This window comes from Dama dama, chromosome 2, assembly GCF_033118175.1.
Source record: "Dama dama isolate Ldn47 chromosome 2, ASM3311817v1, whole genome shotgun sequence".
NCBI classification, from domain to species: Eukaryota; Metazoa; Chordata; class Mammalia; order Artiodactyla; family Cervidae; genus Dama; species Dama dama.
The window spans coordinates 10,560,626-10,575,313 of NC_083682.1; the positions used below are offsets into that span (position 1 = coordinate 10,560,626).

Consider the following 14,688-nt stretch of genomic DNA (forward strand, 5'->3'; position numbering starts at 1 on the left):
GCGCACAACAGCACCTCTGCTCACACTTCCACACTTCCACTCATGATCACACTCGCCAGCAGCCCCCACCCCCCCAGGGGCTCCCTAACACCCACACTGAGTCCCCCATGTGTCACTGCCCACCAGATTCCCAGCAGGCCTTCCCTACCCAAGCTGCCTGGGAGACCCCAGCCCTCAGCGCCTGCCCCACCTTCCCCCCATCGCAGGCTCTGGGAGCACTTTTCCAGCCCCTGGCTCCCTCCACAGACATTCTTGAGTCTCCTCTTATCTCTCTGGAGGGAGCAGCACAGCCTCCCCGCCAGGCCAGCCAGGCCAGCCGCATGGCTGAGCCGTGGCGTCAGCCCCCACCCCCACCCCCCACCCACGGCCAGGAGGGAAAGTTTGGCTCCGGAGACCGGGAGCCTGGGCCAGCCAGGCCCACCCCTCTGCCCGGGCCTAGGGTCCTGGGGGGAGGAGGCACAGGGATATCTGCCGGAAGCAAGGGGGTCTGGCTTGTGAGTCATTGGGACGTCTGGCATGCTCAGGGCACCCCCAAAAGAGTAGCCTCCAAGCAAGGACGAATGTCCCCTTCCTACCTCCCCAGGGATCCCATAAAGCCCCTCAAGTCTCCTAAAGGATGAACAAGAGCTAGGGAGGACCAGAGCCCCTGGGACCGATGGGGAAATGTCAGGACCCTCAAATGCCCAACCACTCAGGATGAACCATTCAACCCAGTCCCAAACTGACTTCTCGGATCTGGGGCTGTGGGGGTTCCCAAAAACTGCAGTGGGGAGGCCTGAGGCTTGGGAATGCCCTTACCTGGGCTGTTCAGCAAGCTTTCTCCCTGTCTGTGACTTCCGGCTGAGGGGCAGCAAGCAGAGTGGACAAAGGCTCCCACCCTCACCCCCCGGAAGTTGCAGGGAGAAACTGAGTCAAAGAAAGGCCTTCCTTACTCCCTCACAGGACTCCAAAGGGGTCTGGGCGCTGGGCTTGAAACCTGGGCCCTAATTCCCTGTCCTGTGTGCCCCGTGGGCCACCCGCAACTCGCCAGGGGCAGGTTCACACTGACGGAAGGTTCTGGATCATCGAGTTTTGCATTCTGAAAGCACTGAGGTGCAGGGTATGGGTTCAGGGACGGGGGAGCGGATAGGGGCGAAGGTGGGCTGCCGAGGTGGGTGGAGAAGGACACAAAAGCACCCAGAAGGTCTGGCTAGATGTTCCAGCAAGGGTCTGAGAAGCTGGGGGCGTCCGCCTGCGCCTGTCCCCCTCCCCCTCTGTCCCTTCCCTCCTGAACTCAGCACCCGGGAGGGGAACAGCCTGGAGGAGGGGTGGAGGCTACTCAGGAAAAGGGGAGAGGAGCTGGCAAGATGAAGGTGCAGCGCCCCCAAAACCACTGCTCAGGAGCGGGGAGAGGGCAGAAGAAAACACTGTAGGGTGTGTGAAGATCCCAGCCCTGGCGAGGGTCCTTTAGGGTCAAGGTGAGGAGAAGAGGTCATTCCTGGGACAGGGGCACCGTCTGAGGGGTCAGAGCTCCAGGGACAGGTGTGAGACACAGCCCAGAGGGCCCTGGGGGTGGCAGGAGGCAGCCAGAGGGTCTCAGAGGGTGGAGGTGGCTAATGGGGTGGGGGCGGGGGGGGGGGTGATGCCAACTTCAACTCTTTCCAGCCCAAGGAGAGCATTGGAGGTGGCGGGGGCGGGAGGGGGGGGGATCCTGCCCACAGAGGAATGCTGGGGAGGGGTACCCCAGCCCCTAGTAGGGGAGGGGTAGCTGCTTCCAGGGGAAGTCCAGCCGTGGGGAAGGGGGCGGCCTTGGAGAAGGTGGGTGACCGTCCTGAAGGGGGTCTCCCCATCTTAATGGGGGTCCTAGGCTCCGGGAAGCACCGTGGGGCAGGTCCCCGCTCCTAGGAGTCAGGCCGGGAGGCGCGGGAGCAGGGTGCCAACCTGAAAGGCACGCAGGGCGCCTGGGTCGTTAGGCGAGGGTCCCAGTCTCTGGGAGGCACGCTGGGGTGCCAGCCTAAGAGGCATGGAAGACCCCCCGGAAGGCGTGCTGGGGGCTCCAGGCTAGAGGGGGTTCCAGCGAAGCACAGAGACGATCCCCGGGGTCGGGAAGGGTCAGAATTTAGAGGGGAATGCGGTCCTGGAAGGCGTGAAGGAGGGCTGAGTAGGGACGGGACGCAGCTCCTAGGAAGTTGTGTGTGTTTGGGTGTGGGAGGGACAGGGAGGGTGAGCCCAAGTTCAGCAGAGGTGGGTATTAACCTGCAGGAGACGGAGGAGGGCCCCCGTCCGGAGCAGGCGTTCTGGCGGGGTCCCGGCGTGGTGAAAGCACAGTCAGAGGTCCCGGTCCCCAGGGAGACCGGGTTAGGGGCTCCCAGCGCGAGAGGGTCGCCGTCCCCGCCGGCCCCGCGCGGTCCCTCACCTTCGAAGAAGCGCTGCAGCGCCTCCGTCTCGTCCACCACCTCCATGTCCGGTCTGCCCGGCGCGTACTCCGCCCCGGCCCCGCTACAGCCCGGCCCGGGGGCGCGGCATCGCCGGCGCGGCCAGCGCGACAGTCCCGGCTCGGCTCCCGCTGCGGTCCCGCCCGGCCCGCCGCCGCGCTCGCCCCCAGCGCGGCCCTGGCCCGGCCCCTGCCCGCCCCGCACGCGCCCCGCCCGCCGGCCGCGCGCCGCGCCCCCTGCCGGTCCTCCGCAGCCCCGCGCCGGGCAGGCTGCGCGCGGCTCCTCCAGGGGGCGCTCGGCGGGAAGGGGGGCGTCCTAATTGAGGTGGGGTGGGGGGCTCTATGCGCCGCCAGACCCCTGGGCTGCGGGAGGCCAGGACCCCCGCAGTCCTCGCCTGCCCCTGGGGTAAGAGAAGACAGCGGGCTTCTCAATCTTAGATGTTCAGAACCAAACCTCAGGGACAGCCCCCGTTTCCTCTGCTGACCCACCGCCCATCTCAGCAATAATAACTTGCATTTCTCAAACATTCGCTGGGGGCCAGGCCCACCCTGAGTGCTCTACGGGGATTATCTCTGAGTACATCCTCTCAGGTACCCTACCAAGGAGAGACTGCTGCTGCTAAGTCAAGGAGAGACTACTATGTGATTTTACAGATGAGAACGCTGAGGCTCAGTGAAGTTCAGTACCGTCTGAGGAAGTCTGTCCTGTACAACCTTGCAGTGATGGGGGAATCCTTCTCTGTCTTCCATCAGGGTCGCCGCCAGCCACATCTGGCTGCCAAGCACTTGAAAAGTGGCTGTTGAGACTGGGAAACTGACTTCTCAATTTTTAGTTAATTTTAATTTAGTTCAAATTTAAATAGCTTATGTGTAGCTGCGATATTGGACAGTCCAGGTCTAACAGTTTCAAAGTGATTAGGGTCAAAGGCAACATCAGAGCCAGGTCCCGTCTGACCTGGGAAACTGCTCCATCCGTCATCCAGGAGGAATCCACCGAGTGAATCCACCAGCCTTCTCTCTCTGTCTCCATCTCTGTGAGCGCCTCTCATTTCTTTTCTGCCGAACAGCACAGCCTCTCTCTCCACTGATCTCTTCTATAACCCTCCCACATCACTCTTTTTGTTTATTTATATTTATTTATTTATTCTTTGGCCAGCCACACAGCATGTGGGATCTTAGATCCCCAACCAGGAATGGATACCCCCACCCCAGTATTCCTGCATTGGAAAGCACTGAGTCTTAAACACTGGATGGCCAGGGTAGTCACCCAAATCACTCTTTTTAAAACGTAGATCGGATCATGTCACTTCTTTCCTAAAACCTGGGGTTTCCCTTTGCACTGAAAATAGTATCTAGGTCCTACCATGCTCCTGCAAATGGCATTATATTTGTGTATGTATAACTAATAGGCTTCCCAGTTTGTGCTAGTGATAAAGAAACCCGCCTGTCAATGCAGGAGACTTAAGAGACAAGGGTTCCATCCCTGGGTCGGGAAGATCCCCTGGAAGAGGAAATGGCAACCCACTCCAGTATTCTTGCCTGGAGAATCCCATGGACAGAGGAGCCTGATGGGCTACGGTCCGTAGGGTCGCAAAGAGTTAGACGTGACTAGAGACTTAGCACACATGTATGTATAACTGATTCACTTTGCTATATAGCAGAAACTATCACAGCATTGTAAATCAATTATACTCCAATAAAAATTTAAAAAATAAAAACAACATCTAAACCTCCACCCTGGTTTCCAAGGCCATGTGTGACCTGCTCCTGCCTGTAATGCTGACCTCATCATCTCCTTTTCTCTTCGTTGCTAAGTCACAGCCACCAAAAGTCCTCCTTACCATCACTCAAACATGCCAGACTCACACCTGCCGCAGGGCCTTGGCACATGCTGTTCCATCTGTCTGCAACATTGGTTCCCCTGAGCTGGTTCCTTCAGAGTAGTCAGTCTCAGGTCACTCATCACCTCACCGGCCATCCTACTGAAAGCAACTCCCCCTGTGTGCGTAAGTGCTAAGTCGCTCAGTTGTGCCTAACTCTTTGCAACTCCGTGGGCTGTAGCCCACAGGCTCCTCTGTCCACGGCATTCTGCAGGCAAGAATACTGGAGTGGGTTGCCATGCCCTCCTCCAGGGGATCTTCCTGACCCAGGGATTGAATCCGCATGTCTTAAAGTCTCCTGCAATAGCAGGCGTGTTCTTTTTTTTTTTTTTTTTTTTATTAGTTGGAGGCTAATTACTTCACAAGGCGTGTTCTTTACCACTAGGGCCACCTGGGAAGCCCAGGTCCCCCTACCTAGCCTTTCTTTCTCACCACATAAAAGATTTGTGTCTACTCTTTGTTCATTCTTTGTATGATACTCTTTGTATCATTCTTCTCCTCGCTCATGAATGGAAGCTCTATGAGGGTAAGGGCTTTTTCTGACTTGGTCATTGCTCTAACTTCAACACCAAAAATGCTACTTGGCACTCAGTAGGTGCTCAAAATATTGATAGATGTGATGAATGAATGACTGGAGGGTGGCGTCTTCAAACTGCAGAATCTTAGAACTCTGAAACCTCGGAAGCAGGGAATTCTGGAATTCCGGACCCAGCAAATCATCTCACTACAGAGTGGCTCCGCTCACAGCCTCCCTGGGTCCTCAGACACAGCACGGGGGCTGGAAAAAAAACCCACCCCACCCCAGCCCTGTTTTGTTGTTGTCCAGACACTAAGCTGTGTTCTCCTCTTTGCGACCCCAGGGACCGCAGCACGCCAGGCTTCCCTGTCTTTCACTATTTCCCGGAGCTTGCTCAAACTCATGTCCATTGAGTCGATGACGCCACCCAACCATCTCAGCCCCTGTCACCCCCTTCTCCTCCTGCCTTCTATCTTTCCCAACATCGGGGGCTTTTCCAGGAAGTCAGTTCATTGCATCAGGTGGCCATCGTATTGGAGCTTCAGCCTCAGCTTCAGTCCTTGCCGTGAATATTCAGGCTCGGTTTCCTCGGCGCTGATTGCCGGACGACAAAACTGAAACAGAGGGCAAGGAGGGGGTGGTGGGGGGACCCACAGGCAGATCAAGATGCCGGTCTAGCCAGCCCACCGGTGGCCCCTCAGAAGACAGTGAGGGGTGGGGGGCGAGCTGGGCTGCTGGGTGGGGGTGGCGATGAGAGCCTGCAAAGCGGTTCCCACCCACGCCACCCTCCTCCTCCTCCCCAGCAGCCAGCCTTGGTGGGGGTTGGGGGGACGGCCGGGGCCCGAGCCCCAGATGTGGCCCAGTCAGCAGGCCCGTGGTGGCCCGCCGAGGAGGGTCAATGCCACGACAGTTCTGGGACTGGGGGAGGGGGTGCCCAGGCCGGCGGGCACCTCACAATGAGGTTTTGTCCCCCGGGGGCCGCTCTCGGAGCTGTTGCTCTTAGATATATAGAAATGGATTTTGCTGGAGGCCCCAGCTGTGTGTGCTGACCGGCACTCCCCCCGCAAGGGCCCGACTGAGGGAGGGAGAGGGCCACACTGAGACGTCTATTCTTTTCCAGCTGATACACCCCAGAGGTTTTTCCCCCTCTGCAGCCTCCCTTAAGACAATTGTTATTCTCTGCTGTGCCCCTTCCCCCACCCGGGTCAGGCCCGCCCAGCGGACAAAGTAGACACCCGCCTACGCCGAGTGATTTTTTAAAATGAATTTATTTTAGGAGTTGCCCAGGACCGCCTGGAAAATCAGCTTCTTTATAAGCCTCCCCTATCCACAGGTCTTCCTGCCACATCCCACGCGGTGCCCAAAAAGTCTACCGTTAGGAGGCGGTCCCCATCCGCAAGTGATGCCTTACCCTGGCAGTGGGTGGGTGGGGCTATGCGTATTTCGTCCTCAGCACCCAAGTCCTCAGGCTGGGTTGTTGGGTCTTGGCGCATGAGCCTTGAAGATGCATGCGGTGGGATGGGGTTTCCTGTTCATCTCATGGGAGCTGAACTCGCTCAGGGGGTTCTAGTCCTGCTGTCTCCCCTGACTCCACTAAACCACTGAGCGAGGGAGGAGTGGTCCCCTGGGGTCTTCATCTCTGTGCTGGGGGACTAGGGTGGCTGAAAGGTCCCAGACTCCAGGGCTCAGCGAAGAGTCAAAGCTGCCACCCTCCAACTCCATAATGAAGGAGGTTGAGGCTGGCGAGGGAGCCCCAGAGAGCCTTGTGTAAGCAGGACCTTGAGGGAACCCCTCCATGGAGAGGAGTCCCTGCCAGTACCCCCTCCTCACCACGCCACACGAGTGAGGGACCAAGATTTCCGTGCTGACATAGCTGTCCCTGGGGCTGGCTCAACCATTCTGTAAGGCCCGTCCTCTGCATCTCCATCTCTGAGTCAACCCATTATTCCCACCTCACGGTGTAGGTTAAGTACCAGGGAGGTGATTGATAAATGAGGCTTTCTCTGATTCCAGGTCAGAGCCCAGCGCTGGCCCTTGAGGGGGCAGTCGGGTCAGGAAGAGGCAGCCACTCAGCAGGCAACCCTGGGGAGAGGGAGGCAGGGACATGACCATTAATAAGTAACGGGCTGGAGGCTGGCCCAGGGGAGGGTGGAGCGCTGGGGACAGAACCCTCCCTACTGCAGCTTGCAGGACTCCGGGCCTCCTGTGGACTCAGACAGCCCTTGGCACCTGCCCACTTTGCAGAGGAAGAGAGGAGGGCCCAAAGGGTGGTGAGCGTGAACCCAGGGAGTCAGCGAGCGAGGGGTCCTGCAGACTCACCTCTCTCTCCCACCTCCCTCCCAGCTGAGACGGGACAGGCCATCCGGGGGTGCTTAGTGGGGTCTGGGAGGCAAGGCACTGCTCCAGTCCTTCCCCCAGTCGCTCCTCATGAGAGCCTTTCCCCGTTCCACACTCTGGCTGTGTGACCTCAGGCAAGTCACAGAAACTCTCTGATCCTTAGCTTCTGCTCCTGCTCCCCTGATAGGACAATTTGCAAATCAAATGAGACCACAAGGTGTGAAGAACCTCTGAAAACCATTAGGCGAGTGTGGAGGCCACCGTCCGGGGCTGGGAAGGCCTGGATTTTAGTCCTAGGTCTGTCCCTGGGCCTGAGCGCCCTCAAGAAGGTTTCCACCTTTATGTAGCCTCCGCTTCCTCTGTTCAAAGAGGCCTGGGGGAAGACAGAACCACTCTGTCACCCTCCCCAACCCCTCAGTCTGCGCTCAGAGCTGGGAGCTTGGGCAGTGTTGGGAGGGGAAGGTCCAGGTCTGGTCAGACCTTGGCTGGTCCATGCCTGGGCGGTGCTGGTGCAGGTCCCCTCGGGACTGGCTGGAGGAACAGCGCCATCTGCTGTGCAGAAGGGGCAGACCTGGGCACCGGGCTGGCAGGCGGCCTGGCCACCAGCCCACCCTGGCCTTGCAGCCACTCCGCAGGACTCACTGGCCTGGGGCCAGGCTGGAAGGGGGTCCCTGGGCCTGACCAGGGCTTTTGCACCCTCCCTAGGGGAGGTGGGCTAGGAGGTCTCCATGATGGGAGATCTTGAGTTCCGGTCTGAGTGCTGCCAAGACAGGCTTCCCTGGTGGCTCGGACGGTAGGGAATCTGCCTGCAACGTGGGAGACCCGGGTTCGATCCCTGGGCCAGGAAGATCCTCTGGAGAAGGGAATGGCTACCCACTTGCCTGGAGAATCTCATGGACAGAGGAGCCTGGCGGTCTACAGTCCATGGCATCACAACGTCAGACACGACTGAGCTACTAGACACTTTCACAGGGAAGCTCTCGGCAAAGACTTCCAGTGGCCCCTGCATTCCAGTGCTACCGAGATCAGGAGTTTCAGTGCCCTCACCAACCGGCCACCCCCTACCCCTGGCTTCCAGCAGTCGGTGTCGGAGTGGGGAAGGGCAGGCACTGTCAGATCTGCCAGGGGGAAGAAAGGGCCCTAACAAGGTCAGACAGATCCCCTGGCACGTGTCTGACACAGGCAGGGCCCAACAAGGAGCTGCCCCCATTCAAACGGGGCTTCAAGTGTTTTCTGGTCTCTCACTGCGACTTCAAGGGTGGCCCTGGACCAGGGCATTAACAGCGGTGACAGCCGGCCTCGGGCTGGGGTGGGGGGCTCCCCTCCCACTACTCTGCCACGGAGATCCACCCCCACCCAACCTGCGGGCAAGAGAGGTCACTCCAGGCAGCCAGCGTGCTTCTACATCCAGTTTATACACAGCTCTATACAATATACAGAAACCTTTATATACAGATGTATTTATAGAATAAGCTATATTAATTTGTCTCTCCTTTTTACAGCAATATTAGTTTGGATCTTTCATACATTAGGTACAAAAAAAGTCACGGGAGGATGGCACGAACAGTGCATGAGTGTCTGTGGCGCCCAGCTCTCACTACTGATTGCATATGGAGGTCGCCCAGGCCCCTGGGAGGACGGGCCGGTGCCGTCCGGGAGACCTTGTGCTGCGGGTCTGGGGGACAGAGTGGGGGGACTGTCTGAGCCGAGCTGGGCTGAGGGGGGTGGCTCAGACCCCCCTGAGTGTGGTGCGTGGAGGAAGGGAGACATACGCAGCAGGCCCATCCTCCAGGGGCGAGGTGGGGAGGGGGTGGGCTGACCCGGGGGCGTCCAGGGCTGAGTCCGAGCCTGCCCCAGCCCCAAGCCTGCAACCCTGTGTGGCTGCAGCCTTGGGGGTGGGGAGTCTGTCCCTGATGGCTCAGTCCTGGGCATGGGTGGGCACCACGCCCCCTCAGAAGTCCCAGGCCCACCCTGGTGGAGGAGGAATTAAAAGGCCAGATCCCAAGCCCCCCTGCTATTGGCTGGGGTGCTAGTTGGAACTTTACTCTGATTTATGATTTGTCTTTTTTTTTTTTTTTTAACTCTAAGAGCCACTGATTCCATCTTGCTTCTGTGCAGGGGGGCGGTGGGGGGGCAGCCAGCAGGGGCAGGAGATTGATGGTGGGTGAGGGAGATTGATGAGGGTGGGAGTCACAGAGGGTGAGGGAGGCCCAGCTCCCAGGTCTCTGTCCCCATGTGGTAGGGTGGGCAGGGGTCCCAGATAGCAGTGATCGTGAGATGGGGGTCTTGGTGAGGGAAGCCCTAGGCGACCCAGGGAGGCCGTGGGTGAGCCCAGAGTAGGGGGGACCATGCCTCCGAGGAGATGAAGGCACAAGCAGGCGGTCAACGCCTCGGCACACACCCGTCTTCTAAACCAGGGGTCAGTGGCCGGCGAGACAAGGGGGGGACCGTGTGTCAGAAGTTGAGCTCCTCCCATGGCCCCCACTGCATGGCGCCCCTCATGTTCGCTGCCTGCTGTTTCGGCAGGCCGAGGTGGAGGCCAGTGGGCAGACGGGGCGGGGAGGGCGCTCCAGCCACCCCCCCGACCCTGTCCTCAGGGACGGCACACACTCATGCACATGCACACACACACATCCCCACCCCAGCATGCACCACCCCCTGCTGGGCCTCCAGGGACAGGCAGGGTCTCCACCCCATCCCCTATGCTTCCCCAACCTAGCAGGGAAGACCCCCCTCCAGTGGAGGCTGTGGAGGCCTCAGGCTAAGCCCCTGGCCCTCCCGGGTCTCTAGCCAGGTCCCACAATACCCTACTCTTGGCCCCACTTCCTGACAACAGGACACGGCAGGTGGGAGGGGAGAGAGCCCAGCTCCCAGGAGAAAGCCCAGGGCGGGGGGCAAGGAGTGGGAGCTGCGGGGAGCGGAGGCTTGTTTGGTTTCAGACCCCAGGGCCTGGAGTGCCGAGGCCTGGGGGAGGTGATTAAAAGGGGGGGGGGGTGTTGGTGGGGCCTTCCTTCTGCCCAGGGCACTGAATCTGCAGCCAGGGCTTTTCACACCTGTGCCCTCCACCCTTTGAGTGGCCAGGATCCTGGGGGTAGAAGGCAGGCCAGGAAGGGACAGGCTGGCAGGGCAGGCAGGCCCGGGTACCCGGGACCCATCGACAGAGGGATCACCGTGAGGGACATCAAGCAGAGATGGATGGGCCCCCTCCAGGCCCCATGGCTGCTGTGGGCCGTGTGGAGGCTGGCCGCTACCTGCTTAGAAAGGGGCGGCTGAACACACGATCGCAAGGGCGAGGGGGGCTTGCAAGCCCAGGACACATCCTGAGCCCAGCCCAGCAGCTTCTGTAAACATACACGGCACTGCGGGCCACCTTGGTTGGGGGGGGTCACCCCCAGGGGGCTGGCCAGCAGGCACCAGATCTCGGGGTGGCCAGGGCAGGTGCCAGCCTGGACCACAGATGAGAATATGTGGGGAGGGGGCCGCTCTCCATCTCGGCCCTGGGAGAGCAGCCAGAGGGCAGTGATGGGGAGTCAGCATACTCATGGCCTGTCCCGGAATAGGGGGTGCCAGGATGCCCCTGCAGGGGAGCAGTCAGGCTGGGAGGGCAGAGTGCGGCCCTGCCCCACCCCTGGCAGGCTGTCCCTGCAGCCTCCTCCCTGCTCACGGCCCTCCCTGTCATTCCCTATCTGGAGGGCCCAGATCCCAGCTGCCTTGGCTCCAGGGGGGTCCTAAGCTGAGGTAGGGAGGCGGACCCCCCAGCTCAGCAGCAGTGCTCAACGCCTGAGGCGACACTGGCCCAGGAGGGGCCTCTCCCTAAAGCTGCCCGGCCCAAGGGGCAGCCACCAGGAGCCCGAAGGAGCCACCTGCTCTGGCCTGGGCCAAGGTCGGTAGCCACTCCTGGGTGCTGCTAGCGTGCCGAGATGACCAGGTCGTCCTGCTTGGTGGGGCTGGCCCCGCGGCCAGCCTGGGTAGAAGTCCGGACCTTGTCCACCGCCAGGCACTCCTGGCTGCTGAGGCCCGTGGGGGTCAGGTCCATGAGCTCGCCGGAGGAGCTGAGTGGGAAGGAGGGTGACAGCGAGATGCCCGAGGAGGGGTCGGCCGAGCCGGCGAAGAGCCGCGGGGGCTTGGGCACCAGATTGGGCTCAAACTGGGCTCGGAGCAGGATCTCCTGCTGGCTGGGGGACTTGGGGCCCTCGGCGTAGTCGCTGGTGGGGCTCTCCGGCACCACCATGCAGTAGAGGTCCTGGAAGGAACTGCTCTTGCTGTCCAAGTTGAAGAGGCTGTCGATGAACTCGGCGAACTCTAGCACCTGCGGGCTGGGCGAGTCCCCCAGGCGCCTCTCCTGCAGCGCCAGCTCTACGCTGCGGGGGGCTCCGCCCCCTTCCTCAGGCTCCTCGTTAGCCGCCGCGCTGGGGGGCCGCTCGGGGGTGACGCCCCCGCTGCCCAGGGCGGCCTCCAGGGGCTGTGTGTCCTGCGAGTGCTTGGACAGGCTGTCGGCCGCCAGCAGCTCGGTGCGTGAGCTCAAGGACGGGTTCTCCTCGGGGATGGCCGGATCGATGTAGAAGAGGTGGCCCTCGTCGCGCTCCAGCACGGCGTGGAGGCTGGGCGAGCCGCGGATGCTGCGGAAGCCGGAGGAGCGGCGTGAGTCGAAGCTGTACAGAGACTCCGTGTCCGACAGGCTCTCCATGGTGGCCAGCGGCGCCCGCCGCGCCTGCAGCTCGGCCGCCAGCCGCTCCTGGGTGGACAGCAGCAGCAGCTCCACCGGGTCCTGGCGGGCCGCCGAGGCCGCGGCCACGGGGGAGAGCAGCCGGCCCTCCGAGAAGCCCTCCAGGCTCATCTCAGACTGCGACTTGCTCCTGCAGCGGGGGAGGGCAGGGAAGGGTGAGACTCACAGGGGCGGGGAGACCCACCCCCAGCTCCTCTAGCTGGACGGAACTTGGGGAGGGGAGGAGGGGGAGGTAGTTGAATGGTCTGAGAACAGGGAACCCTCATTTTTAAGACCAGCTCAGGAGACCCCAAGATAGAAGACAGGAGGGTTGATGCAGAGCTGAGCAGGACAGCGGTGGGCAGGGGACACTAGTGCCATTGTACCGACCAGGAGACTGAGGCCCAGAGAGACTGGCTGCCCCAGGTCCTTGCAGGCAGAGGGGAAGGAGAGAAAGGGAAGGAGGGAAGGCAGGGAGGGAGGCGGCACAGCTGAGAGCCGCATCCACCAGGTCCAGCACCCTCCGGGCCAGCACCCAGAGGGGGTCCCTTCCGAGCTGCTGTTACTTCCTTCCTCATCCTGGGGGGTCCCTCCCACCTCTCCCAGGGGGTGTAGCCCTCTGCTGGATGGGGCCCCGGAGCCCCGGGCTCCGCACACCGGGCTGCAGGGAGTGAATGAAAGTCCAGGGACGGGGAAGCAGCGGTTACTGTGGCTGCCCGGACACTGGCTCCCCCGTCTGGTCAGCAGCAGGGAGAGACGTCTAAGCATGCCCGCCAAGGGCCGGGAAGCCACCAGCACCCTTCTCAACTGCCTCTGGGCCAGATTTGTCACCGGGACCCAGGACCTGGGAGGGAAGGGTCCCAGGGAGGCAGGAGGAGCCCCATCCGCCTCAAGAGCCACAGCCTCAGAGGCCCCAAAGGGCGTGTATGAACGCAGGGTGTGTGCGCACACCTCTGTTTGTATGCAGCATGCGTTGCGTGTCAGCCAGTCCAGGTATCTGAGTGGCTGGGTCTGGGCACAGTGCATCCCTCATTTACATGCATGGCTGCCCGTGCAAGCATATACCTGTGTTCGTACAAGTGTGTTGGCTGCTGTCTTGGTGTGTGTTCTATATGTGAGTCTGTCTGTATGCGGCTCTGTACACTCAGAGCTACTATCTGTGAACACAAGTATATACACATGTATGCTTTAACACATGATGCAAAGAGCCGACTCACTGGAAAAGACCCTGATGCTTGGACAGATTGAAGGCAGGAGGAGAAGGGGACAACAGAGGATGAGATGATCGGATGGCATCACTGACTCAATGGACATGAGTTTGAGCAAACTCCGGGAGATGGTGAAGGACAGGGAAGCCTGGCGTGCTGCAGTCCAGGGAGTCACGAAGAATCAGACACGACTGAGCGACAGAACAACAAATGTGTGTGTTTATGTGTAAGTGCATGGGTGTCCACCTGTTCGGGTCTAAACGGCTAATGAGTGAATCTGTGTTTGTGACTGGGGGTGTGTGCATCCCTAGACGCCCACTGGCCCACATGGGCTTCAGTGGTGGCAGGCTGAGGGGCAGTGGGGGGCAGAGCAGAGTGACCCCAAACAAGGGGGCAACTGCTCCCGTGCATGCGTACAGAGCTGTGTGAACATACGAGGGCCCAGGGTGTATATACGAAGGTCCACAAGCATTCACGCTCTGAAGGCACACTTGGGGCCCCTGCACGCACTTCCTGGGGTGGGGAACAGCACTGACCTGACGCTGCTGTTCCGGTGGTCTGCAGCGGGCAGCTCCAGGGCCAGGCCGGCAGGCACAGGTGGCCCCGTGGGCAGCGGCTGCTGCTGGAAGATGAGCTCGGGGGTCAGGTCCACCTCCGTGGGGCTCACCATGACCTTCGCAGCGGACAGCAGGGCAGTCTTCCCCTTGTTGTAGTTCTCCAGCACCTGGGGATGGGACGGGGAAGCAGGCAGTGGCTGAGGGGTGACAATCACGAGTGGGCGCGGGGTGGCAGGCCCAAGAGACCTTCATGGGGTCAGCCGGGCCCACTCTCCTTCCTGCCAGGCCCCCGCTCCTCCAGGAAGGCCAGGGACGGGCCCTGTGATGGAGCCTCGCCCCACACATGGGCCAGACTGGAGCTGCCCTGTGGTCGGCCGTTCCACGGCCGGGAGATGGCCAAGGCGGCCCCGGCTTGGCTGTGTATCCGCCCAGCGCCAGGTGGCTTCAGGGTTTCTGAGCCCAGCCTGCCTCAGGGACAGGTCCCCATGCATCTTCTAGACTTTCCCACCCCAGGACCACACAGTGGTGTGGACAGAGCCGGGGTGTGGAGGCCAGGACACGAAGGGGCTCCCCGGCCCACTGGGTGTCCAGGGAGTGGACGCTTCTGCGTGTCGTGGCCCCCTTGTGTGCAATGTGGGGACGGACCCGGACAGCGGGGGCCGCAGCTCACCTTGTTGAGCCCCTCCATGACCACATAGGGGAGGTGTTCGTGCAGCATGGCCGGTGAGATGATCACCTCGTTGAAGGCCTTGTTGTCGCCCCAGATGGCGAAGTACGTGGGTTCCTCCTGCTCGCAGCAGCTGAGGGATACAGGGGCCAGAGGGAAGCAGGGGGAGGGGGTGAGGGCGGCCTGACCTTGGCCCCCTGGCCCTGCTCTCGGCCCTGCGTGGATTTGGAGACCCCTTGCCTGGCCAGGCCAGCTGGGCTGCGTCCCTGGGCTCCTCGCTCCCCACCTGCACCTGGAACACCTATGCCAAACGGAGCGAGAGAGGCTGACCTGGGGCCCTGTCCTGACCCTCACAGAGCCTTTGATCACAGAGCCGAGTTGTGGTCTTGGCCATTCCTGCTCCA

At 61.1% G+C, this 14,688-nt stretch overlaps 2 protein-coding genes across 5 annotated transcripts in view; both read right to left on the reverse strand.

The window, feature by feature from the left end:
* MYRF (myelin regulatory factor) overlaps positions 1 to 2,528 on the reverse strand; it is a 35,328-nt gene extending 32,800 nt beyond the window's left edge. For all 4 annotated transcript variants that reach the window (XM_061166142.1, XM_061166115.1, XM_061166105.1 and 1 more), the window contains exon 1: positions 2,396 to 2,528. In XM_061166142.1, coding sequence (XP_061022125.1) covers positions 2,396 to 2,441 — 46 coding nt within the window. In that variant the 5' untranslated portion in view covers positions 2,442 to 2,528. The remainder of the gene's footprint in view (positions 1 to 2,395) is intronic.
* A 6,015-nt stretch (positions 2,529 to 8,543) lies between these two features.
* The window catches only part of DAGLA (diacylglycerol lipase alpha), a 30,405-nt gene continuing 24,260 nt past the window's right edge, over positions 8,544 to 14,688 (reverse strand). Inside the window, exons 18-20 of the mRNA XM_061166170.1 lie at positions 14,288 to 14,417; positions 13,597 to 13,784; positions 8,544 to 12,003 (exon numbers count right to left, since the gene is read on the reverse strand). Of these exons, the coding sequence (XP_061022153.1) occupies positions 11,055 to 12,003; positions 13,597 to 13,784; positions 14,288 to 14,417 (1,267 nt within the window). The 3' untranslated portion in view covers positions 8,544 to 11,054. The remainder of the gene's footprint in view (positions 12,004 to 13,596; positions 13,785 to 14,287; positions 14,418 to 14,688) is intronic.